At 46.6% G+C, this 17,162-nt stretch overlaps 1 protein-coding gene across 3 annotated transcripts in view; it reads right to left on the bottom strand.

Moving 5' to 3' along the window:
* Window positions 1–1,294: 1,294 nt before the first annotated feature.
* LOC139536592 (transcription factor RFX3-like) overlaps window positions 1,295–17,162 on the bottom strand; it is a 46,315-nt gene continuing 30,447 nt past the window's right edge. For all 3 annotated transcript variants that reach the window (XM_071337244.1, XM_071337252.1, XM_071337260.1), the window contains exons 10-17: window positions 6,727–6,842; window positions 4,670–4,824; window positions 4,454–4,551; window positions 4,146–4,295; window positions 3,710–3,918; window positions 3,319–3,472; window positions 3,152–3,194; window positions 1,295–1,889 (exon numbers count right to left, since the gene is read on the bottom strand). In XM_071337244.1, coding sequence (XP_071193345.1) covers window positions 1,597–1,889; window positions 3,152–3,194; window positions 3,319–3,472; window positions 3,710–3,918; window positions 4,146–4,295; window positions 4,454–4,551; window positions 4,670–4,824; window positions 6,727–6,842 — 1,218 coding nt within the window. In that variant the 3' untranslated portion in view covers window positions 1,295–1,596. The remainder of the gene's footprint in view (window positions 1,890–3,151; window positions 3,195–3,318; window positions 3,473–3,709; window positions 3,919–4,145; window positions 4,296–4,453; window positions 4,552–4,669; window positions 4,825–6,726; window positions 6,843–17,162) is intronic.

Below are 17,162 nucleotides of genomic sequence, written 5' to 3'. Positions count from 1 at the left end.
CTCCCATCTGCACATGCACACACACTTCACCCAATAGCAGAGGCCAAAGCAGGAGCAGGCCTTGAGTGTGGAAAGAGTGAGAGCAGGTACGAACAAACAAACAAAACATTTCATAGAACCAGCACAGAGAACTCAACAAGCACCTCTGAACCTGCATCTCTCCAGCCCTGCAGTAACACTGATGAGCCAGCCCAAATCCAGCCACAAGTCACCAGAGAGACAAAGTTGTTGCTGGGACAGTAACGCAGAGGAGCTGTGTGTGTCTCGTGTCTCTGTGTGTGTGTGTCTCTGTGTGTGTGTGTCTCTGTGTGTGTGTGTGTGCTATCCTTTCCCTCAACCACACAATCAGTCAGGACTACATGGACAGCTGCAGTAAGGGTTATTAAGGCACTACGATGAAGCCGAGGTACATAGAATCCCTGACATTCACTCTGCAACACGGCACTGTTGGGACAGGAAACAGAACACGCAGCACCCTCGCCGTGGTAACTGTGGCAGCCATGACGGCTCTCTTTCACTCTGCCAGTTTCCTCTGGTTGATTGGTTTTTGGTCCATTCAGAACTCAAGAAATCTACAAAAAACACACCTACTGTACTGAGAACATATCAGTAGATAATAAGTCCAACTAATGTAATTTTGTCACACTATCGAGCATCTAAACCCAACCAAAACAAAGCCATAAGTCATGCGCATCCCACACTATGCATGAAGTGCGTAGAAAAGCCAGTGTTGTAGAAGTGGTGTACTACAGCTTGTCTGTCTAACCTCGTCTCTCTGTCTCTACACAGTAAAACAGCATAAATAACAGAATGTCTTCCTTCATGGGCAGAACTAACTTCATGGCTAAAGGCCATTAGTGCTTATCAGGGGATCAAGGCTACAATTATACACTATTCAATAAATCATAGGATGCCAAACACCACATTACAAGCAATAAGCAATCATAATCCACCAAATGTCCAATCTCAACAAAGCTTCGAAAGATTCATGACTTAAAAAATATTATGTCATTCAACTGAATTCTGTCTGAACATCTGGTAGTGTAAGAGAACAGCACCTGTGTGGTTGTTTAGATATATACTAAACAAGCCAATCTAAGAGAGAACCAAGTGTTTTCTGTCAATCAATGCCGTTGTTCTTCTGGGGCTGGTGGCTTGGATTTGAGCTTTTAAACATCAGGAAATATGTGAATCTCTAAGTAAGGACACCTTCCCTTCTACACAGCTACAGTAGGGTCAGCCAGTGTCTCACGCCTGTACAACCCCCCCCACCCCCCCACCTCCCAATCCCCCTCCCTGACCCAGAGGACAGCCACATGACAGAGACAGCCCGTCCACATGACTCTCCCCAGCAGATCCACATTCCCGTCTAGCTCTACTCATCCCTCATCCATCCACTGCTTGTGTGACGCCAGCTGTGGTCGTGATGTTTTTCACGCTCCCCTACTGGTCAGGGTGGAGGGGGGAGGAGTGTGTCTAGACGAGTGCAGAGAAAACACAGCGTACGACAGAGGGGACAGTGCAGACGTGTGTGACAGTGAGACAGATAGAGAGACAGAGAGAAGAGAGGTTGGCCGGGGGGGGGTCATCTCCCTCTCAGACGGAGGCGTAGGTGTTGCCGGTGGCACTGCAGTGGCGGATGGTGGTGGTGGCGGCGGAGGAGGTGAGGATGTGCTCAGCATGGTTCTGGGGGGGCTGGGGCAGGGAGTGCAGGATGCCCGGCTGGAGCACCCCCACCACGGGGTTACTGCCGTCCTCCAGAGCCCCCACCTGAATCACCTGGATCACCTGGTGCTCATGTTCCACCTCAGCCTTCTCCCGCTTGGCCAGCGGCTCCCCAGACTCCTCCATGTCCTCCTCCAGGTCACTGTCCATCTCACTCACCTCGTCTGGACAGAGGGACAAGGTCAGTCAGACAGATGGGCAGGAAGACCAGAGGTACAGGAAGACCAGAGGTACAGGGTTAAAATAATGATTCTCCAGGATTCTCAGTAGTCCTGCGGGACCATTGTTTTGACAGGAAAGGCTGCACACAAAAAAACAGCTTTTCTTACTAACATTTTAATGTTACATTTAACTAAATCAATGGGTAATAATTGAAGGCGCTGCTCTTTAAGTGACAGCACGTGGAGACCAAGATAAGAGGAGTTAAGGCTCCTGAAAGCTGAATGACCCACAGCCATGCTGGACGGACATATCTCAAAGATCTTAAGAACTCCATGTACTGTAGACGCAGAAACCTACAGAGACTTAGCCTGTAGACGCAGAAACCTACAGAGACTTAGCCTGTAGACGCAGAAACCTACAGAGACTTAGCCTGTAGACGCAGAAACCTACAGAGACTTAGCCTGTAGACGCAGAAACCTACAGAGACTTAGCCTGTAGACGCAAAAACCTACAGAGACTTAGCCTGTAGACGCAGAAACCTACAGAGACTTAGCCTGTAGACGCAGAAACCTACAGAGACTTAGCCTGTAGACACAGAAACCTACAGAGACTTAGCCTGTAGACACAGAAACCTACAGAGACTTAGCCTGTAGACGCAGAAACCTACAGAGACTTAGCCTGTAGACGCAGAAACCTACAGAGACTTAGCCTGTAGACGCAGAAACCTACAGAGACTTAGCCTGTAGACGCAGAAACCTACAGAGACTTAGCCTGTAGACGCAAAAACCTACAGAGACTTAGCCTGTAGACGCAGAAACCTACAGAGACTTAGCCTGTAGACGCAGAAACCTACAGAGACTTAGCCTGTAGACACAGAAACCTACAGAGACTTAGCCTGTAGACGCAGAAACCTACAGAGACTTAGCCTGTAGACGCAGAAACCTACAGAGACTTAGCCTGTAGACGCAGAAACCTACAGAGACTTAGCCTGTAGACGCAGAAACCTACAGAGACTTAGCCTGTAGACACAGAAACCTACAGAGACTTAGCCTGTAGACGCAGAAACCTACAGAGACTTAGCCTGTAGACACAGAAACCTACAGAGACTTAGCCTGTAGACACAGAAACCTACAGAGACTTAGCCTGTAGACACAGAAACCTACAGAGACTTAGCCTGTAGACGCAGAAACCTACAGAGACTTAGCCTGTAGACGCAGAAACCTACAGAGACTTAGCCTGTAGACACAGCTTGGGGTTGGCTTACCTTTGTCTATGTTAGCAGGTGACATGGCGTTGAGGTCATCGAACTGCAATACAATAAACATCACACAGAAACCATTCTGAAACTAAGCCTAAAGGTAATGGGACTGTTACAATTATGTGTGTGTGTGTATATATATATATAACGTGTTAATTTCTTCTGGCCCTTACTTCTCCCATGACACTGATGGGTGTCTGGCCGGTTGCCTGGGCGACGCGGTGTTCCACCAGGTAGAACATGTACTCGTCGTAGAGCAGGCGGATCAGGTGGAACGAGCCGAAACTGGCCGCGCTGCGCAGGGTCAGGTCCCGAATCACCATGGAGCTGACAAAGAGATGAACAGGAGATCCTCATCAACCACTGGAAAACTTCTAATAAGCTGACATAGCTATCTAGCTCAATGAATATGATAAACAATACAACACACTACTTAAATTGGGTAAGAGGGCAAAAACATAGAAATTGAACATTTTTGAAAACTCACAGAACCCATTCTATTTCCATGATCTCATTCAATGTCTATGATCTCATTCTATTTCTATGGACGGTACAGTAGCTGACCTGTAGAAAGACCACTTGAGCAGGAACTGTCGTGCCGCCCTGGGGAAGCTGGGCCGGTCCTCGAAGGGCTGTAGGACCTGGGTCACCACGTTGTCCAGCCAGGCAGCCCACTGCTCTAGTGAGCTCTGCTGCTGCAGGGTGGCCTTGAAGTCCTGCTCTAACCTCTGAACCACACCCTCCTCACACTGACACACCCACGACGCCTGCTCCTAAAGAGAGAAAGGAGAGAGAGAGAGATGGGACGGGTCAGTGTGGACTTGCAAATACACAGACGCACACGCATCCTTTGATGAAATAAACAGCAAATTCAAGCAGAGAGAGGACTAACAGATGAGGACAGATGTATCCTTCTAAATAAATACACAGACAATCAAACAAAACCACAGCCAGACAGCCGGACGGAGGGACGGACAGCCAGCCAGAGGGACAGACGGACCTGCACGTTGGCGAAGTCGACGCGGTTGAGGTCGCTGAGCATCTGATTGATCTGTGAGGTGTTCTGCAGCACGGCGCGTGCTGCCTGGGCCAGGTGGTTCAGACTAGTGTAGCGACGCAGCGTCTGAGCAAAGGCACTAACAGCGGCAACCTGCAGCCAATCAAACAGCAGCCAATTAGAATCAGACCAAATCGAAAGGATAAAAGAGGAAAGTCAGGATCAAAGCAAATAATACAAAAATAGGCAATTTAAGTTGATTTGCCAACATGTGTGTAAGTAGGTGAGCAAGTAGGTGTGTGTGTGTTTACCTTGGTCTGGATCATTCTCTGTGGAATGGTGTTCATGGCATTGTTGAGCCAGCCTTCCAGGCTTTTGGCAAAGTTGCGGATGGCTTGAGTCAAGGCACCTAGAGGGACAGATACAAAGCACAGCAGTCTATTTAATGACCAAAATGTTAATTCTGATACCCAACTAAGGACGAGTGAGAAAGTGCGTGTGTGTGACTGTGTGTGACAGCCACTCACTGGGGATGGGTCTGAGGACATCAGGGATGAGGATCTCCACTAGGGCCTGGTACATCAGGTGGTCACAGGAACTCATCCACTTGAGCACAGCCTCGTTCCTACAGAGCACCAGCAGTCTGCAGCAGGGCAGACGGCCCTCAATCTCACTCACACCACTGTGGAGACAGGGTTCAAAAGTTACACATACTCTCATATACTGGATCAGATTCACCTCAATCTCACTGGCCCTACTGTCCGGGGATGGGGTTGACTTTTGACCAGCCACATTACATCTCTCCAATCAAAAGACATAATCAAAAGGATATTTAAAGCATTCAAGAGGATGAAGAGTTTAGGCTAACTATAATGAAATATGTTTCTAATGGACATCTGTTTTAATGAAGTGAACGTTATTTATAATAAGGGTTACATGGAGAAAATCAGACCTCTCTGAAATGAAAATGGATGGCCCTCCCTTCAGCTCAGCAAAATACATTTGACCTAAACCCTTCCTGAACACTTGAAAAAAAGTGACCCGCCCCTATACCCAAAATAATAATTAAAACAAAGTGGATAGCAGAGAACATGTCTACTGTTTACCCTCATTTCTTGGACAGACAGACTGCCTTAGATATGCAGTTTTAAAAACGGTTCTTCATCCTGTAAGCATTACATGGCAAACGCAGGAATTTTGGGCTACAGTTTGGGCAACACACAAATATGACCTCTCTATGTAAAGGTGAGACTCTCACAAACATGTTGGTTTTGCTCTAAGATGCGCACAAGCCTCAAGATTCGTCTGACGGTCCCCCGCTACCAGTTGAAACAATGTAATGAAATACAGTATATATGGAGACAGTTTAGTGCCAAAAATAAGGGGTTAAATACATGTAAAATATATTGTTTCCTGATCTTTCTTATCTCTCAGATATAGGACAGATCCTTCAGAACAAACTTCCTTTAGATTTTTTTGGGGGGGACTATCTGTTGTTCCATGTAGTGAATCTGTTATTCAATGCATTTCTATGGGCTAACAGCAGTAAAACCAAAAAATGTTATCCATCTAATCATTTTGGGGATACTTCAAGGGGTCTTAAAATTCAAAATCAAATCGCAAAATTATCCTTGGTATGACCTTAAAACAATTCCACATAGCTTAGTAGTAACAAGGTAGTCGGTACGCAAGCCAGTGAATTTTTTGGACTATGCCTAGTCAAAGATTTTCTTTGGAAGAAGCATTTGACTCTCCTCCTGAACTGCCCCCGTAGGCCTACACAGCACAGCCATTGGTTAGACAGCTCACAAAAACGTTTTTGATCAGCAAGAGCAGAGCAGGCCGGGGCTCAGGGTTGGAATATCCATTACAGTGTGTAATGCAGCCTAGTTTTATTTACACCATCCCAGCAGCTATCTTACAAATATAACTTTGCTCTATGCTTCTCCGATCATGGACTTTGTAGCCTATAGGCTATGGATCCTTTGATTGAGACCACACTAAATAGCCTATAGGCGCACTTGATATTGGGCGCCCAGCGGAGAATCAGAGAAGAGGGGTGGCATCGGGTATACACTGAGTATACCAAACATTAGAAACACCTTCCTAATATTGAGTTGCACCCCGCCCCCCTTTTGTCCTCAGAACAGACTCGTCGGGGCATGGACTCTACAAGGTGTTGAAAGCTTTCCACAGGGATGCCATGTTGACTCCAGTGCTTCTCACAGTTGTGTCAAGTTAGCTGGATGTCCTTTGGGTGGTGGACCATTCTTGATACACACAGAAAACTGATACACACTGAGAAATATTTACATTTCATCAATTACATATTACATGACCCTCCCCTGGACTACATAATAAATACAAAAATACTAAACCTTTCCTTTGACTGAAATTTTAAAAACATGACCCTCTCCCATTTTCCTCCAGGTAACCATTGTGTAAATCTCGATCCATCCCTAATGGACAATGATTAATGACGACAAGAGAGAGGGAGAGATAACGAGTGAGAGAGAGTGTGTGTGAGAAACAGAGAGCGAGAGAGGGAGACGGAGAGAGAGAGAGAGAGAGAGAGAAAGCTGACCTGTTTTCTGTGATGGTGGCGCCCTCCACTGAGTCAGAAGGAGAATAGCGCCAGAAAGTCTGCCACAGCTTCTCTATTAGACTGAATTGGAGGTTGACCACCACATCCAGAATGGCCTGCAAGAGAGACACGACATGGTCAACATCACACAATGCTCATTCACGGTCATTCTGATTAGCATGGATGATCTGGTGTGCATCCATATACTTACATGTACATATTCTCATTCACCCCTTTAGATTTGTGTGTATTAGGTAGTTGTTGGGAAATTGTTAGATTACTTGTTAGATATTGCACTGTCGGAACTAGAAGCACAAGTATTTTGCTATAACATCTGCTAACCATGTGTATGTGACCAATAAAATTTGATTTGATTAGTGGAGATGAAGACTTGGAAATATCATGCATGCAGTGGAGAAGATGGAGCGAACCATTACCTCATACGTGAAGAAATGGCTGGGTGTCCCACGATGCCTGAGTAACATCGGCCTCTATGGCAAAGGGGTCCTTGAACTACCACTTACAAGTCTAACGGAGGAGTACAAGTGCTCTAAAGTAAGACTTCAGATGACATTGAAGGACTCCAAAGACCAGACCATTAGCAAGGCTGCACCTCCCCTACAAACTGGACGGAAATGGACATCATCCAAGGCTGTGCAGCAAGCAACATCAGCCCTGAGACACCAAGACATTGTGGGGAATATCCAGCATGGAAGAGGAGGCTTTGGCCTGGCAGCAAGCAAACCAACGTTCCATAAGGCAACAACATCTGAACGCAGGAAGCTGGTGGTCGAGGAGGTGCGCAGACAGGAGGAGACTGCAAGAAGTGCAAAGGCTGTCTCTCTTGCTAAACAAGGGCAATGGACGCGGTGGGAAGGCCTGGAGAGGAGAAAGATCAACTGGAGTGAGCTTTGGCAAATGGAGGCAAGCAACATCAGCTTCATCATAAGAGCTGTTTATGATGTGCTTCCATCACCAAAAAACCTACATCAATGGTATGGCGAGGACCCGACCTGCCCCCTCTGCCCAGCTCCAGCGACTCTCAGGCATATAATGACAGGTTGCAAGACCAGCCTCTCACAAGGCCGCTACACCTGGAGGCACAATCAGGTCCTCAAGAGCCTGGCTGCAGCACTTGAGACCAAGAGGAGTGCAACCAATTCATTACCTCCAAAAACAAGCAATCCCGTCAAAACAACAACATTCATCCGGGAGGGACAGAAAAGGCCCAAGCATCCTCCTACAAAGCCAGAAACCGGACACCTAGGCATGGCCCGGGACTGGAAGATGCTTGTCGATATTGGCCAGCAACTCATTTTTCCACCTGAGATTGCTTCTACCAACCTTAGGCCAGACATGGTACTCTGGTCCCCTTCACGAAAGGCTGTGTACATCATAGAGCTCACAGTCCCGTGGGAAAACTCTGTTGAAGAGGCCTACGAGCGTAAGAAACTGCGTTACACAGAGTTGGCAGCAGACGCAACTCAGCGTGGCTGGAATGCAAAAGTCTGGCCAGTTGAAGTGGGATGCAGAGGATTCGTGGCTTCTTCCACCATCAGGTTGCTGAAAGAACTTGGAATCCATGGACAGGCTCTGCGGCAGACCGTCAGAGCAGTTTCTCAAGCAGCTGAAAGAGGCAGCCAGTGGATCTGGATCAAACGGAAGGACCCTTGCTGGGCTATAATTTCATGACCCCCCCACCCCCACCTGAGAACCCAATTCAGATCCCTCCAACTTGAGGAGGGCATATGAGGTATGCGGTCAGCTGTAGGGCTGGCTCAGGGAAGAGGACGCCCCTGCCTTGCATAGTCCCGTGGGAAATCTTAATTGGGCATGGGACACAAGCTAAGGCTTGATCACCCTTTAGCTGGCCACCTTTGATGAGGGTGTTTAGTAATTAAAGGCCGAAACACCCACTGATTCGAAGGCACACTACTGAGGATGTGTCCCAAAATTGACATCTTAACCCAGTCTAAGAAATAAACCTCCCATGCCACTCTGTCAACATCACGGCAAATCTCATGTGAGTGCATACCATCTATTGGCACAATGGACAGTTTTTAACATCTCGTCCCATGTTTTATGATTCTGATTATCTGGACTTGTCCAGTGACTGCTGTGAAAGGACAGCTGACAACATAGGAAAGTCTGTGTGACAGCTTGGAAAGACAGCTGACCGGAGGGAATAGACCCCAATGGGGCTGTAATGGGCTAGCTACCCATGTTGGCAGTCTCCGACGCTGCTTCAGTATGTTGGAGACACCCGCTAAGTGCTACTGAAAGTCAACAAAGGAACATACCCCTAGAGCCTGCGAGAGCTGGGGCGCAAGATGGCTCAACGACTGATCACACGGCTACGGACCCAGGAATGGAAACGACTACGAGTAGGAACACAGCACATGAGACAACCATAACAGCAGCAGGACACACACTTCAGGTGTGCAGCTGTGGTTGGGAGAGAGTAACATCGGCAAGGGGGTTAAGGATCCATCAAGGGAGGAAAAGGTGCTTGGTAGAGCAGAGACAGGGACCTCGCATTGACCAGTACTTCTTACGAAGCAGCCAGTCAAATCAGTCGAATGAAGCACAGCGACGGGACGCAAACCAAAGTTCGCAGAGCATCAGCACCCCTGTAACGGAGGAGGATAACACAAGCACAGAAATGCCGGTGGATGAACTCACCCAACCACAGAGACCTCTAAAAGAGGAAAAGGTCAAAGGGCACAGACCGAGTGTGAAGTGGCCCAAAGCTGTTGAAAAGAGAGAGTGGGAAACAATCAACAACGACCTGACAAAAATATTGGAACAACAGGTAGGAACAGCAGAGAAAAAGCTTGAAAGGATGGGAGACATTATCTACCACTACGGAGAAGAGCGCTTTGGAGTAAACGAAAGGAGAAGTGGCAAGACACCACCCGCGCCAGCCAAATCTAGGAGGCAGCAAGAGATCGAGATACTTGTCAGAGAGAGAAGGCAGCTGAGAAAGCAGTGGAAGAAGGCCTCTGATGCAGAGAGAGAAGGTCTCATGCTACTCCAAGCAGACATCAAATGTCGGCTGGCAACCTTGCGAAGAGCGGAAAACTTAAGGAAACTTCGTAGGAAGAAGGAACACTCAAGAACACGGTTCTATAAAAACCCCTTTAAGTTTGTCAAAGACCTCTTCGCAAAGGAAAAGTGCGGAATCCTAAAAACTCCAAAGCCAGAACTGGAAGAACATCTGGAAAAGGTCCACCAGGACACGAAAAGGCATGAGCAGATAATCATCCCACATGACATCCCACCTATTCAACCACCAGAATTCAATCTGGACACTGACCCTCCAAAATGGAAGGAAGTAGAGAACGTTGTCCGACGAGCAAGAGCGGCCTCGGCTCCTGGGCCTAATGGAGTACCATATAAGCTCTACAAGAACGCCCCGGATGTTCTACGCTTTCTTTGGAGGCTCATGAGGATAGTGTGGCAGAAGGAAATAATACCAAAGGCATGGCGAAGGGCTGGTGGTGTGCTAATCCCGAAAGAGAAGGATGCGACAGACATCAGTCAATTCCGACCAATCTCCCTTCTCAACGTCGAAGGGAAGATCTTTTTCAGTATAATAGCACAGAGGCTGTCCACTTACCTGGAAAGGAACAAGTACATTGATACATCTGTACAGAAAGCAGGCATTCCTGGTTTCTCTGGTTGCCTGGAACATACTAGTATGATTTGGCACCAGATCCAAACAGCTAAGAAAGACAAGAGAGACCTCTATGTCATCTTCCTCGACCTGGCCAATGCCTTTGGCTCAGTTCCCCATGAACTCCTCTGGGAATCCTTCAACTTTTTCCACGTACCAGAACCCATCACTACACTGGTAAAGGCCTATTTCCAAGACCTGCAATTGTGTTTTACAACACCTGACTTCACAACAACATGGCAGCGCTTGGAAGTGGGCATAATGGCAGGCTGTACAATTTCACCTCTGGCCTTCACTATGGCCATGGAAGTCATCATCAGGGCATCGAGATGGGTGGTCGGCGGTGAGAGAACTAAGGAAGGGCTCCGTCTCCCACCTATCCGAGCATACATGGATGACATGACTACACTGACCACCACTGCAGCATGCACCAGGCGGCTACTTGCAAAACTGCAGGATAACATCAAGTGGGCCCGGATGAAAATCAAGCCAAGCAAATCTCGAAGCATCTCCATAGTCAAGGGACAGCTTAAAGATGTGAGGTTCTGCATTGGAGATGACCCGATACCAACGGTGTCTGAGCAACCCGTCAAGAGCCTGGGTAGATGGTACAACGAAAGCCTCCGAGATAAAGATCAAGTGCAGCAAGTAAGACAGGACATCGCCGACGGACTTGAGAACATCAACAAGACCCTACTGCCTGGGAAGCTCAAGCTTTGGTGCCTACAGTTTGGACTTCTCCCCCGGGTAATGTGGCCACTCACCGTCTATGAGGTCCCAATAACAACAGTGGAGAAGATGGAGCGAACCATTACCTCATACGTGAAGAAATGGCTGGGTGTCCCACGATGCCTGAGTAACATCGGCCTCTATGGCAAAGGGGTCCTTGAACTACCACTTACAAGTCTAACGGAGGAGTACAAGTGCTCTAAAGTAAGACTTCAGATGACATTGAAGGACTCCAAAGACCAGACCATTAGCAAGGCTGCACCTCCCCTACAAACTGGACGGAAATGGACATCATCCAAGGCTGTGCAGCAAGCAACATCAGCCCTGAGACACCAAGACATTGTGGGGAATATCCAGCATGGAAGAGGAGGCTTTGGCCTGGCAGCAAGCAAACCAACGTTCCATAAGGCAACAACATCTGAACGCAGGAAGCTGGTGGTCGAGGAGGTGCGCAGACAGGAGGAGACTGCAAGAAGTGCAAAGGCTGTCTCTCTTGCTAAACAAGGGCAATGGACGCGGTGGGAAGGCCTGGAGAGGAGAAAGATCAACTGGAGTGAGCTTTGGCAAATGGAGGCAAGCAACATCAGCTTCATCATAAGAGCTGTTTATGATGTGCTTCCATCACCAAAAAACCTACATCAATGGTATGGCGAGGACCCGACCTGCCCCCTCTGCCCAGCTCCAGCGACTCTCAGGCATATAATGACAGGTTGCAAGACCAGCCTCTCACAAGGCCGCTACACCTGGAGGCACAATCAGGTCCTCAAGAGCCTGGCTGCAGCACTTGAGACCAAGAGGAGTGCAACCAATTCATTACCTCCAAAAACAAGCAATCCCGTCAAAACAACAACATTCATCCGGGAGGGACAGAAAAGGCCCAAGCATCCTCCTACAAAGCCAGAAACTGGACACCTAGGCATGGCCCGGGACTGGAAGATGCTTGTCGATATTGGCCAGCAACTCATTTTTCCACCTGAGATTGCTTCTACCAACCTTAGGCCAGACATGGTACTCTGGTCCCCTTCACGAAAGGCTGTGTACATCATAGAGCTCACAGTCCCGTGGGAAAACTCTGTTGAAGAGGCCTACGAGCGTAAGAAACTGCGTTACACAGAGTTGGCAGCAGACGCAACTCAGCGTGGCTGGAATGCAAAAGTCTGGCCAGTTGAAGTGGGATGCAGAGGATTCGTGGCTTCTTCCACCATCAGGTTGCTGAAAGAACTTGGAATCCATGGACAGGCTCTGCGGCAGACCGTCAGAGCAGTTTCTCAAGCAGCTGAAAGAGGCAGCCAGTGGATCTGGATCAAACGGAAGGACCCTTGCTGGGCTATAATTTCATGACCCCCCCACCCCCACCTGAGAACCCAATTCAGATCCCTCCAACTTGAGGAGGGCATATGAGGTATGCGGTCAGCTGTAGGGCTGGCTCAGGGAAGAGGACGCCCCTGCCTTGCATAGTCCCGTGGGAAATCTTAATTGGGCATGGGACACAAGCTAAGGCTTGATCACCCTTTAGCTGGCCACCTTTGATGAGGGTGTTTAGTAATTAAAGGCCGAAACACCCACTGATTCGAAGGCACACTACTGAGGATGTGTCCCAAAATTGACATCTTAACCCAGTCTAAGAAATAAACCTCCCATGCCACTCTGTCAACATCACGGCAAATCTCATGTGAGTGCATACCATCTATTGGCACAATGGACAGTTTTTAACATCTCGTCCCATGCTTCTACACCTGCATTGCTTGCTGTTTGGGGTTTTAGGCTGGGTTTCTGTACAGCACTTTGAGATATCAGCTGATTTAAGAAGGGCTTTATAAATACATTTGATTTGATTTTGATTTGACTACTCTCTACATTGACCACGTTTTTCTTGATGGCCATGAGACACAACTGATACACTCCCACTGTTGTCAATGCAGCGTACAACATCGGCCATCCAAGCAGCATGTTAGTGAAGCAGCAACATGCAATCCTGGTGTCTTTAGAACTTTCCATACAATTTCAGTCTATTTCCAAGAATAACCTGGTAATGGGTCTACTAAGGTAGCTGCTAGGATTCTAGGTGGCTGTGCAGTATACCACACCTCTCCATGTTATGTGCATGTTTCCTGTTTCACTGGTCAGGTTAAGAATGGCCCATTCATTCATGCAGTCTGCTTGGCTTTCATGTGGCTCTGAAACACGGACCAGGCAAATATTCATAACATCCCATGTTAACAGAGCCTGTCTGTGTGTGCTCCAGCCCTCCAACGTGCAGGCTCACGCACGGTGCTCACACACGACCAGGGAAATAATCAGGAATGGCACCCCACCTCTGGCATTGAAAAAGGTTATCCAGCTACCATTCCCCCAACAACTCTGAGGGCTTACAACAATAATATACACACACACACACACACACACACTCCCCATTCTTCTATCACCAGTACCGTTGAGTATGAGAGCTTTACATAAATAAACCCAGATCTTTTCCTGTAGCTCCAGTTACATGGGGAGGACAGAGTGGGTTAAAGGGCTGGAAGATGGTTTGATGTAGATATAGTTGGAAAGGGGTGAGGAAGGAGAGTATTGTTTAGATAGATGGTATTTTGGGGATTGACCAAGGGAAGTATTGCTTATAGAGCTCCGAGACAGGATTGAGTCGAGGGACAGACCTGGGAAGGGTACCAAAACATTTCTGCAGCGTTGAAGGTCCCCAAGAACATAGTGGCCTCCAACATTCTTAAATGGAAGAAGTTTGTAACCACCAAGACTCCGCCGGGCCAAACTGAGCAATCGGGGGAGAAGGGCCTTGGTCAGGGAGGTACATAACTTCAGAGTTCCTCTGTGGAGATGGGAGAACCTTCCAGAAGGGCAACCATCTCTGCAGCACTCCGTCAATCAGAACTTTATGGTAGAGTGGCCAGATGGAAGCCACTCCTCAGTGAATGACACGACAGCCCACTTACAGTTTGCCAAAAGGCACCTAAAGACACTCAGACCATGAGAAACAAGATTATCTGGTCTGATGAAACCATGATTGAACTCTTTGGCCTGAATGCCAAGCGTCACATTTGGAGGAAACTTGGCACCATCCCTACGGTGATGGGCTTTGCAAGGAAGAATGGGAGAAACTCCCGAAATACAGGTGTGCCAAGCTTGTAGCGTCATACACAAGACTCAAGACTGTAATCGCTGCCAAAGGTGCTTCAACAAAGTACTGAGTAAAGAGTATGAATACTTATGTAAATGTGATATTTCAGGTTGTTATTTTTAATTTAAAAAAATGTAAATCTAAAAAACTGTTTTTTGCTTTGTCATTATGGGGTATTTTGTGTAGATTGATGAGGGAAAAAAACTATTTGGAATAGAATAAATCTATCACGTAACAGAATGTGGGAAAAGAATGCACTGCATATAGTTTTAGGGGATTGAGAAGGGCAACGAGAGCTCAGGCATGGAAGAGAAAGAGACAAGAAGCAAAGAGATAGGGCTCTGGTCCAAAGTCGTTTAAATCTGAAACATTTCAGTCATCTCAAGGCAGCTAGGTAATACAACCGCACATCAGTCATAGTAAGTCAAACTTTCCTCAATAAAGCAGCTATCAGCCAAGTCAGTGCTACTAAGAGAAGAAAAGTGCTAGTGTTAGTGCAAGAAAGGCAAGTATTTCTAACCTTTAAGCTGTTGTTTTCTACTGTTTTTTTGCGCACCGGAATTATCGGGAATAGGGGTGCCGTTGAGAATGCATGTGTTCTCTCTAGCGTGAAGCCAGTATTCCAGGTGATGGAAATGAAATATTATTCTGATTAACTGACTCAGTGAGGTGTTGTGACCGGTTTTGTACCCCGGATCACAGACGTGCTAGGCAGCGGTCCCAGTGATAAATGACGTCCCCCTGTGATTACCTGTTGCCCGTCAGGTGGGTTCCCTGAGATCGGTCTGAGAAAACACCAGCTGTTGTAGTGACTTTCCTCTCTCTATGTGTCCATGTATTTTATTAATGTCAATGAATATTAAGCCTATTCAGACATCCATAACTACATAATTATATTGTATCCTGTCATTAATTTGATCCATCCATATTCATAAATTGTAACATCTGCTTTAACAGCTGCCAAACACTACTGGTTGGTTGCTTTCTTTGGATGATGATAATAAGCTTAGGCCGCTCTAATACTACTTGATGCCTCTTCTTAGCTCTAAGTACATTTCTGAAAATTACTAGTATGTTAAACTTATGATACAAACTAAGGAATATTGGGATGTTAGCTCCAGGTAGAAGTTTCCTTTCTCTAAAAAGTTGCCCTTAGGTAAACTGATCCTAGATCTATGCCTATTTCCCACAAAACTGACCTAAGATCAGAATCAAGGGGTACCCAGATAGCACATAACGTTCTGAGAACCATATGTATCTTAGAGCTTGGTGAGAGTGTGGTTGTCCTATCGTTATTTTGCATACAACCTTCCCACATATTTCTGGGAATGGTGCAGGATAGTTGCTTGGCATTGGTACATTCTTAGCACATTTATACGGAACTTGACAAGAAAACGTTACTTTCTTGGTATTTCTTTACTTTAACATGGTTACACTTAATTTAAATTTGGTTAATGTTCTATGAAAATTCTCCAACTGGTTTGACATTGGGAATGTTCTCAATTAGTTCAGAGAACGTTAAGAAACAACGTTCTTCTGTGGGAATTTCAGTACTTCAACCTAACGTTTACTACAGGTTTACTTGTGGTTCTATTTAAAGTCATGTTCTCAAATTGTTCCGAGAACATTAGGAAAACTTTACATAAAAAACATAAGAAAACTTTAGTAACATTCTAAGAATCCTATTTTAAAGGGAGTGGCTCGTAATCCATGACCAGATCTTTTATTTCTGAGGCTTGATGTCCGTGAGTGAGAAAATTCTCGCAGTATATCGCAGGAATTTGATTTCATGCCGAAACCGGATTAGATACATAGCTAGTTAAATCAGAGTTCAATGCCAAAAATATGAAATTCCCAAAGTCACAAAAAAATATATATATATAAGATTTTGTCATGAGTTCAGTACCATTTGCTTGATTTTGCAGACCCTTGACTATGGTGTATCTTCATTAGCTAGCTAGCTAACGTTAGCTACCTAGCTATCAAGCTCTAGTCTAGTCCAATGGAAACCAATGGAAACAGATGCTGGCTACGTGCATAGCTAGATGACCAAATCAAATAAACTTTATTTGTCACATGTGCCGAGTACAACAAGTTACCTTGAAATGCTTACTTACAAGCCCTTAACCAACAGTGAAGTTCAAGAAGAGCTAATATTAATAAAAAGTAACACAATAACATAACAATAATGAGGCTGTGTCCAGGGGGTACTGGTACCGAGTCAGTGTGCGGGGGTACAGGTTAGAGTTTATTTGTACATGTAGGTTTTGTAGGGGTGAAGTGACTATGTATAGATAATAAACAGTGAGTAGCAGCAGTGTGGAGGGGGGGGGGATTGACCAAGACTGTAACAGGACTGTAACATTTGATTAATTGTTCTGCAGTCTTATGGCTTGGGGGTAGAAGCTGTTAAGGAGCCTTTTGGTCCTAGACTTGGCACTCCGGCACTGCTCTGCAGTGCGGTAGCCGAGAAAACAGTCTATGGCTGGGGACTGGCGTCTGACAATTTTATGAGCTTTCCTCTGTATGCGAATTGGAGTGGGTCTAGAGTATCCGGGAGGATGCTGTTGATGTGAGCCATGACCAGCCTTTGTCAAAGCACTTCATGGCTACAGACGTGAGTGCTACGGGGCGGTAATCATTTAGGCAGGTAACCTTCGCTTCCTTGAGCACAAGGACTATGGTGGTCTGCTTGAAACATGTAGGTATTATAGACTCAGTCAGGGAGAGGTTGAAAATGTCAGTGAAGACACTTGCCAGTTGGTCATCGCATGCTTTGAGTACATGTTCTGGTGGATCACATCTGGCCTCGCGGCTTTGTGAATGTTGACCTGTTTAAAAGTCTTGCTCCACATCCGCTACCAAGAGCGTTATCACAGAGTCAATTGCTTGCCT

The sequence above is a fragment of the Salvelinus alpinus genome, chromosome 1 (assembly GCF_045679555.1).
Source record: "Salvelinus alpinus chromosome 1, SLU_Salpinus.1, whole genome shotgun sequence".
In the NCBI taxonomy this organism is placed as follows: domain Eukaryota; kingdom Metazoa; phylum Chordata; class Actinopteri; order Salmoniformes; family Salmonidae; genus Salvelinus; species Salvelinus alpinus.
The sequence above is the reverse complement of the archived record's forward strand: the minus strand, read 5'-3'. Positions and strand labels throughout refer to the sequence as shown.